This window comes from Cricetulus griseus, chromosome 3 (assembly GCF_003668045.3).
Source record: "Cricetulus griseus strain 17A/GY chromosome 3, alternate assembly CriGri-PICRH-1.0, whole genome shotgun sequence".
NCBI lineage: Eukaryota > Metazoa > Chordata > Mammalia > Rodentia > Cricetidae > Cricetulus > Cricetulus griseus.
The window spans coordinates 200,659,591-200,671,248 of record NC_048596.1 but is presented as its reverse complement, the minus strand read 5'-3'; the positions used below and the strand labels follow the sequence as shown (position 1 = coordinate 200,671,248).

At 44.8% G+C, this 11,658-nt stretch overlaps 1 protein-coding gene across 1 annotated transcript in view; it reads left to right on the top strand.

Annotated features, from left to right (window-relative positions):
* The first annotated feature begins 2,606 nt into the window (after nt 1-2,606).
* The window catches only part of Abcb10 (ATP binding cassette subfamily B member 10), a 35,046-nt gene continuing 25,994 nt past the window's right edge, over nt 2,607-11,658 (top strand). The window contains 1 exon segment of the mRNA XM_027404859.2: nt 2,607-3,107. Coding sequence (XP_027260660.1) covers nt 2,690-3,107 — 418 coding nt within the window. The 5' untranslated portion in view covers nt 2,607-2,689.

Below are 11,658 nucleotides of genomic sequence, written 5' to 3'. Positions count from 1 at the left end.
ATTATTAGATTTTCAGGAATGTCTTATATGGTTACTGACTCTCAATATGTAGGAAGAATTGTTTTACATATTGAAACTACTGAAATTATTCCAGATGATTCAGAAATGTCTTTGTTATTTATTTAATTATAAGAAACAATCGAAACTAGAAATCATCCCTTATATATAATGCATACCAGATCCAATATGGCTCTACAAAGGCCTCTAGCACAAAGTAAGGATGAGATTAATGAGTTATCAGTAGGAAATGGGATAGAAGCCTCAACATTTCATAAGAAATGCCATGTTACTAGCAAGGGTTTGAAAATAGATTTTTCGATCACTTGGCAACAAGCCAAGGAAATTATAACAAACTGTCCTACTTAATCTTTGTATAACCAAACTCCACTACCTGCAGAAAGTAACCAAAGAGGTACTAAAAGAAATAAAATTTGTCAAATGGATATGTTTCATTTTGCAAACTTTGGAAAATTAAAATATATACTCCATACCATGGATACATATTCAGGATATTTTTTGTAGTCCTGGTTCAAAATTAAATTTGGCTTTGGAGTTGAAAAAAAATTGTTGCTCTGCCTCATAACTTCCAAGTATAGGTGAGGCCTATGTCTGAGAGTGGAAACATAATGATGCTAAAATCTCAGGAACCCAGACAAATAGGGGATTTTTTCTTTTTTTTAGATTTATTTATTATGTGTACAGTGTTCTGCCTGCATGTATGACTACCGACCAGAAGAGGGCACCAGATCTCACAATAGATGATTGTGAGCCACCAAATGGTTGCTGGGAATTGAACTCAGGACCTATGGAAGTGCAGCCAGTGCTCTTAACATGTAAGCCATTTCTCCAGCCCCCTGAAAATTTTTTATATTAATATTTTGTTGGGTTTTTGGTTTTGTGTGTGTGTTTGTTTTGAGACAGGGTTTTTCCATGTGGCCCTGGCTATCCTGGAACTCACTATTTAGACCAGATTGGCCTCGAACTTGAAAAGATCCACCTGCCTCTGCCTCCTGGATGCTGGGATTAAAGGACTGTCCAATATATCTGGGTCAAACATGGAAACTTTCTTAGAGAGGAAAAAAATCAAAGCAAAAAACAAACAAACAAACAAACAAACAAAAAACAGATAAGCAACAGAAACTCTAGCCAGCCACTACCTGCTTGGTTTTATTTTTTCTGTTATCTGTCTGATCTCAGGTGACCTGGTGATGTGAATCACACACTTATTTGAAGTGTGTATCACACACTTCTTATTTGAATAAGTGAGGTTTCCAGGGTTGGGATTAGGGTAAAAAGAAGAATCATCTTGCAAATTCAGAGGCGGATTCTGCATTTAAAAGTCTGATGTTTGTTCTTTTTTAATTTTTTAAAAATTTGTTTAATTTTTATTTTAGGTGCATGGTATTTTGCAATTGGTGTCTTGTGTCAGATCTTGGGGTTACAGACAGTTATTAGTAGTCATGTGGGTACTGGGACTTGAAGCCGGGTCCTGTAGGGCAGTAATGAATGTCCTTAACTACTTGAGCCATCTCTCCAGCACTGAAAGTCCGATGTTTTGTTCCTTAGCCCCCATCCCCTGCCTGCCCTCATTCATGAGGGTTTTTAGGAATATTGAACTAACATACTTATGTTGAGGTTGTTTTGTGGGCCCATTTTAAAATTTTTTATTATTACCATTATTATTATTTTTATGAGACAGGTTCTCACTATGTACTTCAACCTGTCCTCGAACTCAGAGATAGCCTACCTATGCCTCCCAAGTGCTGAGAATAAAGGTTTGCTCCACTACACCCGACTGAGCCCATATCTTTGTTTGTTTGTTTTTCGAGCCAGGGTTTCCCTGTGGCTTTGGAGGCTGTCCTGGAACTAGCTCTTGTAGACCAGGCTGGTCTCGAACTCACAGAGATCCGCCTGCCTCTGCCTCCCGAGTGCTGGGACTAAAGGCGTGCGCCTCCACTGCCCGGCGAATCCATACATTTTTAACCAGTAGCGAATGCCTCTCTCACTTGCATTTCGTCTTGGTCCAGTGAAATATCTACGAGTCCACAAACTCTCCCCTTCCTCATCCCAGGCCTCCATAGGGTTTTCCCTCTACCCCACCCCACCTTAAGATCTCAAGACCACTGCACGCAGTCCACTTTTGTCTGCGGGCCTCTACGCGGTGCAGCTCCGGGGTCCCGGCCTCTGTGGCACCTCCCACATTGCGCAGTTCTCCAAGGTGTGGAGACTTCACTGTCCGCCAACCGCACCACAGCGGGAGGTTATGCACCGCTCCAAGAACTGAGCGACTAGGTATCATCATCTTGCACTCAAAGGTCTCAGCCCTGATCTGTATTCAGCGACCCCAGCACCGCGCGTGCGCACTGAGCCCGTCGTCAGCAAGAGAAAGTTCGGACGCTCCCAGGTTCGCAACCAAAGGGCTCAGGAGCGCGAAAAATCTTCCGCGTGCAGCTCGCGGGCGCAGGCGCTAGAGACTGCAGTTCAGACAAGGAATTGCCCTGGAGCCACCGGCTGGTTGCCGCCCAGGGGTGGTCCTTCTGCAGCGGAAGGCGCGGCCCGGGCGCCCGCCCGATGGGACGGGAGGGGCGGGTCGCTGCTGCGTCCCCGCCCTGCGCTCGGGCCGGACCGGGAGGGTCCCGGGGCGTGCGGCCGGGCCAGCGAGTGAGGTTCTCCGGGCCGACGCAGCACCATGCGCAGCCCCCCTACCAGCGCGCTGCTGCTGATTGCGCGCCGGGGCCCTGCCGTGCGAGCTTGGGCCCCGGCCGTCTCCTCTAGGACATGGCTGGCTTCTGAGTGGAACCCGCTCGTACGCGCGTGGACGTCTCTAATCCATGAGCCGACCCCGGGCCTCCGCTTTCCCCCGCCCCTATCCGGGCTGCCTGGCGGGGTGGGGCGGTGGGCCACGTCCTCAGGGACCCGCAGGTGCTGGATACTGGCAGGACCCCGCGGTGCACATCCACCGTTCACCAGGCTCCAGAGAATCCCGGCGGTAGCCACCGGTGTGCGAGACCTTGGGAACGACTCCCAGCGGCGGCCCGCGGCGACCCAGCGCTCAGAAGTGTGGAAGCTCATGGGGCTGGTGCACCCTGAGCGCGGGAGGCTGTCAGGTAGGAACCTTGCGGGGACCAGTGGGCTGTCGCAGGCCTTGGCCTGACCTCGGCCTCGACAAGGGCGTTCAGATCTGCGGACACCTGTTGGAAGGCTATGGGTGCCTTTTCTTAACTGGCGGGTGCTCAACATCTGAGGTCCGTAGAGCCTGTTACTAGAATATTTAAATCGGCCCCCACCAGCTTGTTGGCAGCGTCAGCTCTGGGGCAGTCTCTAAATAAACTGTAGTTTACTCCTTTAAGAAAAAAGTTTTGCCAAAACCATGTCTACTTTGTATTATCCATTTATAATGTTTTTAAAAACGTCACTAGGGCTACACAGTATCAAGCAACCAGAAATATTTCACGCGATGAAGTTGAGCACTGTGAACTTCATGCTGGCTGTCACCACCCTAATGTGGTCAAGACCAGGCATTGGCCACAGTATAAAGATATTAGACAGTATCTCAACCGAATCAATGGATGACTTTTAAAAAGGAATCCGAATTGGCTGATTTTAAATGAAAATATTCTGTAACTCCCCATTTTTAGCTACAGGAGGAATGGTTGGGGCAGAGACCTACTGAGATCGAGAAAGTCCTGAGGGTTTTCTAAGTTTATATTCCTTCTGTGACTATGGATGGTGCTCTCCCTCTGTGGAATTGCCTTGGGAACTGACACATGGAGCCCTGCTCCTGCTAGGATTCCCTGATTAGTGGACAGGAAAATATTTGAATTAGAGATGAGGTGGAGACAGGCATGAGCGGTTTCCAGGAGGAAGGACCTTCTTGTTCAACTCTTGAAACAGGCAGGACCCCAAGTTGCTTGATGAGTCTCTTGCTGTACAAATTACTCTCTTTGGGAGAGACTGGGCTTGGAGACGGGTGTTTGTGGAACAAGGGCATATGGATCTGCCATCTACAAGAGTTAGGAGGTTGTGGTGCCCTTAGGTATAAGACACATTTTACTATAGTTGTTGTGGGTTTTAATGGGAAAAGTCCTTTTCTTCTTGGCTAGCTTGTAAGCCTTTTTACCCCTGTGTTTTATTTATTTTTTTAATGAATTGTTTTTTATGTGCATTGATGTTTTGCCTTCATGGTGTCTATATGAGGGTATTGGATCCCCTGGAATTGGAGTTACAGACAGTTGTGAGCTGCCACGTGAGTGCTAGGAATTGAACCTAGGTCCTCTCAAAGAGCAGCCAGTCCTCTTAACCACTGAGCCATCTCTTCAACCCCCTCCCCTGTGTTTTACTGAGAGCGATTTAATGTAGTCCAGGCTGACCTCAAACTCACTATGTAGCTGAGGATGACCTTGGACTCCTGATCTTCTTGTCCATTTCCCAGGTGCTGGGATTACAAGTGTGAGCCACCAAAAACAGGATTAAAATATATTCTTGGGGATTGTGGGGGACACAGAGCGAAAGTGTGCATGGAGGAGTCTGGAGACCCTGGGCACCTGGGTGTGCCCAGACTATGAGGGGCTGAAGCAAGAACTCAGGCTTCTTCTGAAACTTCAGATTTCAAAGTTCTGGGGAGTCAAGCTTTGCTAGTGCCACCTAGCCCTTCCATAGTGTCCCTGTCTGTCATCTCTGGGACCTGTGACCTGTCCCCACTTGTCCTGCCTGCCAACATGCTGTGAAATCTGCCTTAAATAAGTCAGAGCAGACAGTTTGCCTTACTAACACATCAAACATATGATTTGAGAATAATCTTACTGTAGTTGGCATTATAGTAGGCTTGTTTTTGAGTCAGGGTCTTGCTCGGTAGTCCAACCAACCAGGCCTCTAACTTGATCTCTTGCCTCAACTTTGCAAGTGCTAGGAATCTTTTTTTTTTTTTTTTTTTTGGTTTTTCGAGACAGGGCTTCTCTGGGGCTTTGGAGGCTGTCCTGGAACTAGCTCTTGTAGACCAAGCTGGTCTCGAACTCACAGAGATCCGCCTGCCTCTGCCTCTCGAGTGCTGGGACTAAAGGCATGCACCACCAATGCCTGGCTAAGTACTAGGAATCTTAAGGCTACTAAGTAGATAGTAAACATATTCTGGCTTCAGGACATCTGAAGAACTCTTTGATATAGCCTATGTTTTCTTCAGAAGCTATTATAGGTAAAGACAGTCTGGTTGTTGGTGCTGGTGGAAGTAAAAGGAAGTCGTGGTCACCGTTAATTTGTAATAGATCATGCTAAGCAAGAGTTGGCACATCTCTGAAATGCTGGGGTAATAGAGCTTGTTATGTAGGTTTGTGTCTTTCTGTCTATCTGGTTTTTGAGACAGATACCACTTTGTAGCCCAAACTGACCATGAATACACAGCAGATAGTCATGAGTTATCATGCCTGTCATTATTTTGTTAAAGAGCCCCCATGGCAGATATTAAAAGAAGAGAAGAAATCCCAATGTTAGGCTCTCTCGCTTTCCCCCTGGTTTTTTTTTTTTAGACGGTTCATTGTGTAGCCCTGGCTGTCTTGGAACTCTGTAGACTGGCTTTGAACTCAGAGATCTGCCTGCCTCTGCCTTCCAAGAGCTGGAATTGAAGGTGTGTGACACCACTACCTGACTTCTGGTGTTAGTTTTCTAATTGTAGACAAAATTAACATCCCAAAACTGTGGGTTGTGTTTCAATAATAAGTCTTCCTTCCCTACTCTTCAGCAGTTTGTTCCCAGAAGATTTTGATGTTAAGTATCCAAAACTTAGAAAACAGGGCCTCCTGTTTGAAATGTCTGCAGATGCTTCCCCAGAACAGAAGTCACATGATTGCTCTTCCTCCAGGTAGCCCAGTCCTTCAGGATTTCGGCTATTTTGGTATCACTAAGTCTGCAGCTCTACCCAGAGCCATTTTGCACTGATAAGTCTTCCTCTTATCACTTTTGCCACAAGGAACCTCAGAAGGTTCTGAGCCCAGAATCATCAGGATGTGCACAGAGCAGACAGGAGGTACTTGTTCAGGCTTCCTGTGTGCTTAGCAGATAGGAGGCCAGGGCTCAGATGTCCCAGTGAGCAGTGGGCCCCATGATGAGAAGATGCTTAGAGTGTCAGATCTCCTGGCTCATAGCGGGTTCCTAGATAGACTATATAGTTAGACTGTTGGATGGTACATTCTACTGTCTTCCCTTCATGTTTCAGACAGTGCAGGTATGCAGGATTTGGGTCTGCTATTCTCCTGAATTACTGGTAAGGGCTGGGTTTCTCTGTGAAACAGCCTTGTCCTGGCTCTTCCAGAACTCACTCTGTAGACCAGACTGGCCTTGAACTCACAGAGATCTGTCTGCTTCTGCCTCCTGAGTGCTTGGACTAAAGGCATGTGCCAGCTTGATAATGATTGTTCTTAAAAGCTGATGCCTGCCTGGAACTATGGCTGAGTTTGTGGCTGACTTTTGTAGATATGCCTGTGGAGTGACCATAGTGAAATACAGCAAGAAAAGGATGGAGGTTGCCTACAATTACTGCTACCTGATACTCAGATAGAGCAGTGGTCCAGCAGGGCAGGGCTAAGGGACAAGAGGAACAGCCTGTGATGTGGAGGCTACTCCAGGGATCTCAGTATCTCCTGAACCCCTATTTCTTACTCAGCTTCATTCTAGGTTTCCAGTCCACATATCTTCACTTCCTTCCCTCAGCTTAGGGCCAATTCACTTCAGCTTTCATCTCCCATCTGCCCTCTACCCTGTTCCTGTCATATCTATATTGTCCCTGAAAATGTCCCCCTGACCTCACAGATCCTCAGCATGTCTGCAAACAGCTGTAACTCTGCCTTTTTGCCATTTTCCTTCCAGTCTCTGAGACAAGACAATTGAGTTACCTTTGGGCTAAGACACAGCACAGGTCATTTCTGAAATGACATCAGGTTTGATAAAGGATATAGCTGCTATTCTTGTTTACTGGTTACTGGGCACCGAGCCAGATGCTTTCTGTGTGTCTAATCTGCTCAAGGCAGCTCCATGAGAAGGTGTCATATATTTTGCTATTTGTAGTAGGAGAATTTGAGGAACAGAGGATTTGAGCTACTTGTGTTAGGTCAGGCATGTTGGTGGCAGAACCAGGGTTTTGGTGCTATTAGTCTCCGCTTTAGAACCAGCTTTTCTGACCCTCTTCAACCTCTCACCTCCCACCCTGACATTGCAGACCTGAGACCATCTACATTTACAGTTCTGACTCCTCTGAACACCAGTAGAATGAGGATAATGGCCATGTGTTTGAGATTGTCAGTCAGTAGAAGCCACTGGGGCCCATCAGGCCAGATGGGAGCAGTAGAAGCCACACCGTGATGTGGAGGGCAGGTGAATTCCAAATTACAGAGTGAGGTCCCAGATTTGGAGTAGAACCTGATATGCCACAGCCCCGTATGGCAGAACCTTGATCCCAAGAATCCTGGAGACGAAAATCTTATTTTGTTTACATACAGATTATGTCTTAGGGTTTTATTGCTGTGAAGAAATGCCATGACCATGGCAACTCTTGTAAAGGAAAACATTCAATTGGAGCTGACTTAACAGTTCAAAGGTTCAGTCCATTATTATCATGGCAGGAAGCATGGTGGTATACATGCAGACATGGTGCTAGAAAGGTAGCTGAAAGTTCTGCAGACAGCAGGAAGAAAATGTGAGCCGCTGGCCTGGCTTGAGCATCTGAGACCTCAAAGATTATTGTCCCCAGAGACACATTTCCTTCAACGAAGCCACACCTATTCTAACAAGGTCACACCTAATAGTACTACTCCCTTTGAGCCTATGAGGACCATTTTCTTTCAAACCACCACAGATTGTAATATGAAGAGGTACACAATAGTAAAATAAACCTGGGGTTGAGATATAACAGCTCAGTTGGCAGAGTGCTTGGCCTAGCACACGCAAAGCCCTGGGTTTGATACCAGTACTAGCATGTCAGCACACCTCTAATCTCAACATTCTAGAGCAGGAGGTAGAAGTAGAAGAATTATCCTTGGCTGCATATGCATAATTAGTTTGAGATTATCCTGGTCTACATGAGGCCCTGTGTCAAAAATAAATAAGTCATTTGGGACTGGAGAGAAGACTCAATGTTTGAGAGTATGTATTACCCTTCCAGAGGACCAGAGTTTAATACCCAGCGCCCATGTCAGGCAGATCACAACCACTTAAAACTCCAGCTTCTAAGCTACACAGAGAAACCCTGTCTGGAAAAACCAAAAAAAAACCAAAAAAAAACACAATAACAACTCCAGCTCCTAGGGATCTGACAGTTCTGACCTCTGCAGGCACCCATACACACACAAATACACAGGATTAAAAATAAATAAATTGGGCTTAGAGAGATGGCTCAGCACTAGTTGCTCTTGCAGAGGACCTGGATTTGATTCCTAGAATCCATGTGTGGCTCACAACCATTCATAACCCCAGTTCCAGGGGATCCAACATGTAGTGGTATGCATACATGCGTGCCGATAAAACATTCATACATATAAAATAAAATAAATAAATCTTTAAAATGTTTCTAAATAATAGAATAAATTGGGGCTAGAAAGATGGCTCAGTGGTTAATAGCATTGGCAGCTCTTCTAGAGGTCTTGAGTTCAGTTCCCAGCAACCACATGGTGGCTCACAACCATCTGTAATGAGATCTGGTGTCCTCTTCTGACATGCAGGTGTACATACATGTGGGTATAGCACCATATACATAAAATAAAAATAAATCTTAAAAAATGAGTTAAAAATAATAGGAGCATAAGTTAATAATCAAAAGTGAGGTTGGTGAGATCTTTTCCCATTCTTCAGGCTGCTATTTTGTCTTGTTGTCCTTTGCCTTACAGAAACTTTTCAAACTGGGCTGTGGTAGTACACGCCTTTAATCCCAGCACTCGGGAGACAGAGGCAGGGCTGGTCTACAGAAGCTAGTTCTAGGACAGCTAGAGCTATACAGAGAAACCCTGTCTCAAACAAACAAACAAGCAAACAAACAAAAAGGTTTTCAGTTTCAGGAGGTCCCACTTATTGCCAGTCTCAATGTCTGTGCTACTGCTGTTCTATTCAGGAAGGTATATCCTTTGCCAATGCATTCAAGGCTACTTCCCACATTTTCTTCTGTCAGACTCAGTGTAATTCGATTTATGTTGAGGTCTTTGATCCACTTGTACTTGACTTTTGTGCATGGCAATACATATGGAAATATCTGCAATCTTCTACATGTCGATATCCAGCTATGCCAGCACCATTTATTGAAGATGCTTTCTTTTCCATTGTAGAATTTTGGCTTCTTTGAATTTTGGCTTCTTTGTCAAAACTGTTCATAGATGTGTGGATTTATGTCAGGGTCTTTGATTTTATTCCATTGATCCACATGTCTGTTTTTTATGCCAATACCATGCTGTTTTTATTACTATAACTCTATAGTAGAGCTTGATGACTCTGGAAGTTCCTTTATTGTACAGACTTGTTTTAACTATCCTGGGTTTTTTGTTTTTCCATATGAAGTTGAGTATTGTTCTTTTTTTTTGGGGGGGGGTTCGAGACAGGGTTTCTCTGTGCAGCTTTGGAACCTATCCTGGCGCTCGCTCTGGAGACCAGGCTGGCCTCTAACTCACAGAGATCCACCTGCCTCTGCCTCCCGAACGCTGGGATTAAAGGCGTGTGCCACCAACGCCCGGCTTTTTTTTTTTTTTTTTTTTTGAGTGTTGTTCTTTTGAGGTCTGTGAAGAATTAATTGTGCTGGGATTTTGATGGTGATTGCATTGAATCTGTAGATTGCTTTTGGTAAGATTGCATTTTTACTTTGTTAATCCTACCTATCCAATAGCATAAGAGAGCTTTCCATTTTATAATATCTTCAGTTTCTTTCTTCAAAGATTTAAAATTCTTGTCACACAGATCTTTCACTTGTTTGGTTAGTGTTACCCCAAGATATTTTGTTTTGTTTGTGGCTTGTAGAGGGTGATGTTTCTCTGATTTGTATATTGGAGAACTGCTGATTTTTTTTGAGTTAATCTTGTATCCCACCACTTTACTGAAGGTGTTTATCAGCTGTAGGAGTTCCCTGGTAGAATTTTTGGGGTCATTTATGTAAACTATCATATCATCTGCATATAGAAACCTGGTGCCAGGGAAACTCCCAGGAATCTACAAAGATGAACCTAAGACTCCTAGCAGCAATGGAAAGGGTGCCTGAATTTGCCTTCTCCTGTAATCAGATTGGTGCTACCCTAATTGCTATCATAGAACCTTCATCCAGTAACTGATGGAAGCAGGTACAGAGATCCACAGCCAAGCACTGGGTTGAGCTCTGGGAGTTCAGTTGAAGAGAGGGAGGAAGGATTATATGAGCAAAGGGGGTGGGGTTTGGCACGTCAAGATTATGTTGGGGAAACCCACAGGGAGCTCATGGACTCTAGACTAACAGCTAGGGAGCCTACATGGGACAGACCTAGCCCTCTGCATGTGAGTGACAATTGTGTGGCTTAGTCTGTGTCTGGGGCCCCTAGCATTGAAACCAGGATCTGTCCCTGGTGCATGAGCTGGCTTTTTGGAACCTATCCTCTCTGGTGGGATGCCTCACTCAGCAGGTGTGGAGGACCTTGGTCCTGCCTCAACTTGATATGCCAGGCTTTGTTGACTTTCCTTTTTGGCCTTAACCTTTCTGAGGAGTGGATGGGAGGTGTAGAAAGAAGTGGGGGGAGGGAATGGGAGGAGAAGAGAGAAGAGAAACTGTGGTTGGTATTTAAAATAAATAAAAAATTTTCATATAAAAATAAAATAAATAAATTGATGGAATATACTGGGATGATTTTTAGATTAAGCTAAGTAGCCCCATCTGCTTTTCTTTCTTTCTTTCTTTCTTTCTTTCTTTCTTTCTTTCTTTCTTTCTTTTTTAGGCTCTATCTCACTATGTAGCCCTGGCTGGCCTGGAACTGGCTAGTTAGACCAGCTAGCCTTGGACTTGCCTTTTGAGTGCTAGAATTACAGATGTGCTTCCCCTAAATCAGGTTTCCCCCTCATCTTTGTATGGATGTCGTTACTGTGTAAGAACTAAATTGGAACCAAAGCTATCTAATTCACAAAGTGCATATTCTTCATGTGATTTAGAAAACTAGAGAAGCCTGGCATAGTCGTTCATACCTGTAATCCCAGCACTCAGGAGGCCAAGGCAGGAAGAGCACTTCAAGTTTGAGGTCAGTCTGATCTGTATAATGTGTTCATGAATGCCTGTAATCCTAGTGACTCAGGAGGCAGAGACAGTAGGATCACTGCAAGTTCAAGCCTAAACTTGTGTATATATGAGTTCCAGTCTAGCAAGAGCTGTATAGCAAGGCTGTCTCAAAAAGACAAAGAAAAAAAATTAAAAAAAAATTTTTTTGAAGAAAGGAAATGGGGAAGGGAAAGAAAAGAAAAACTATAGGAAGAGAGCCTAGTCTTTGGGAAGAGTTTTGCCCTGTTCTTCAGTCAGCAGGATAGCATCTCTCATTTCATTAGGATTGAGCAGTATGGAACACTACTCTCCCTGCTTGTCTGTCCCGGGAGCGTGGTGCTTTACATCAAAAGGAAATTGCTTCTGTCCTGGTTCATATCATCCAGTTGGATTGAGATTATGGGTTGTGTTGGTTTGGT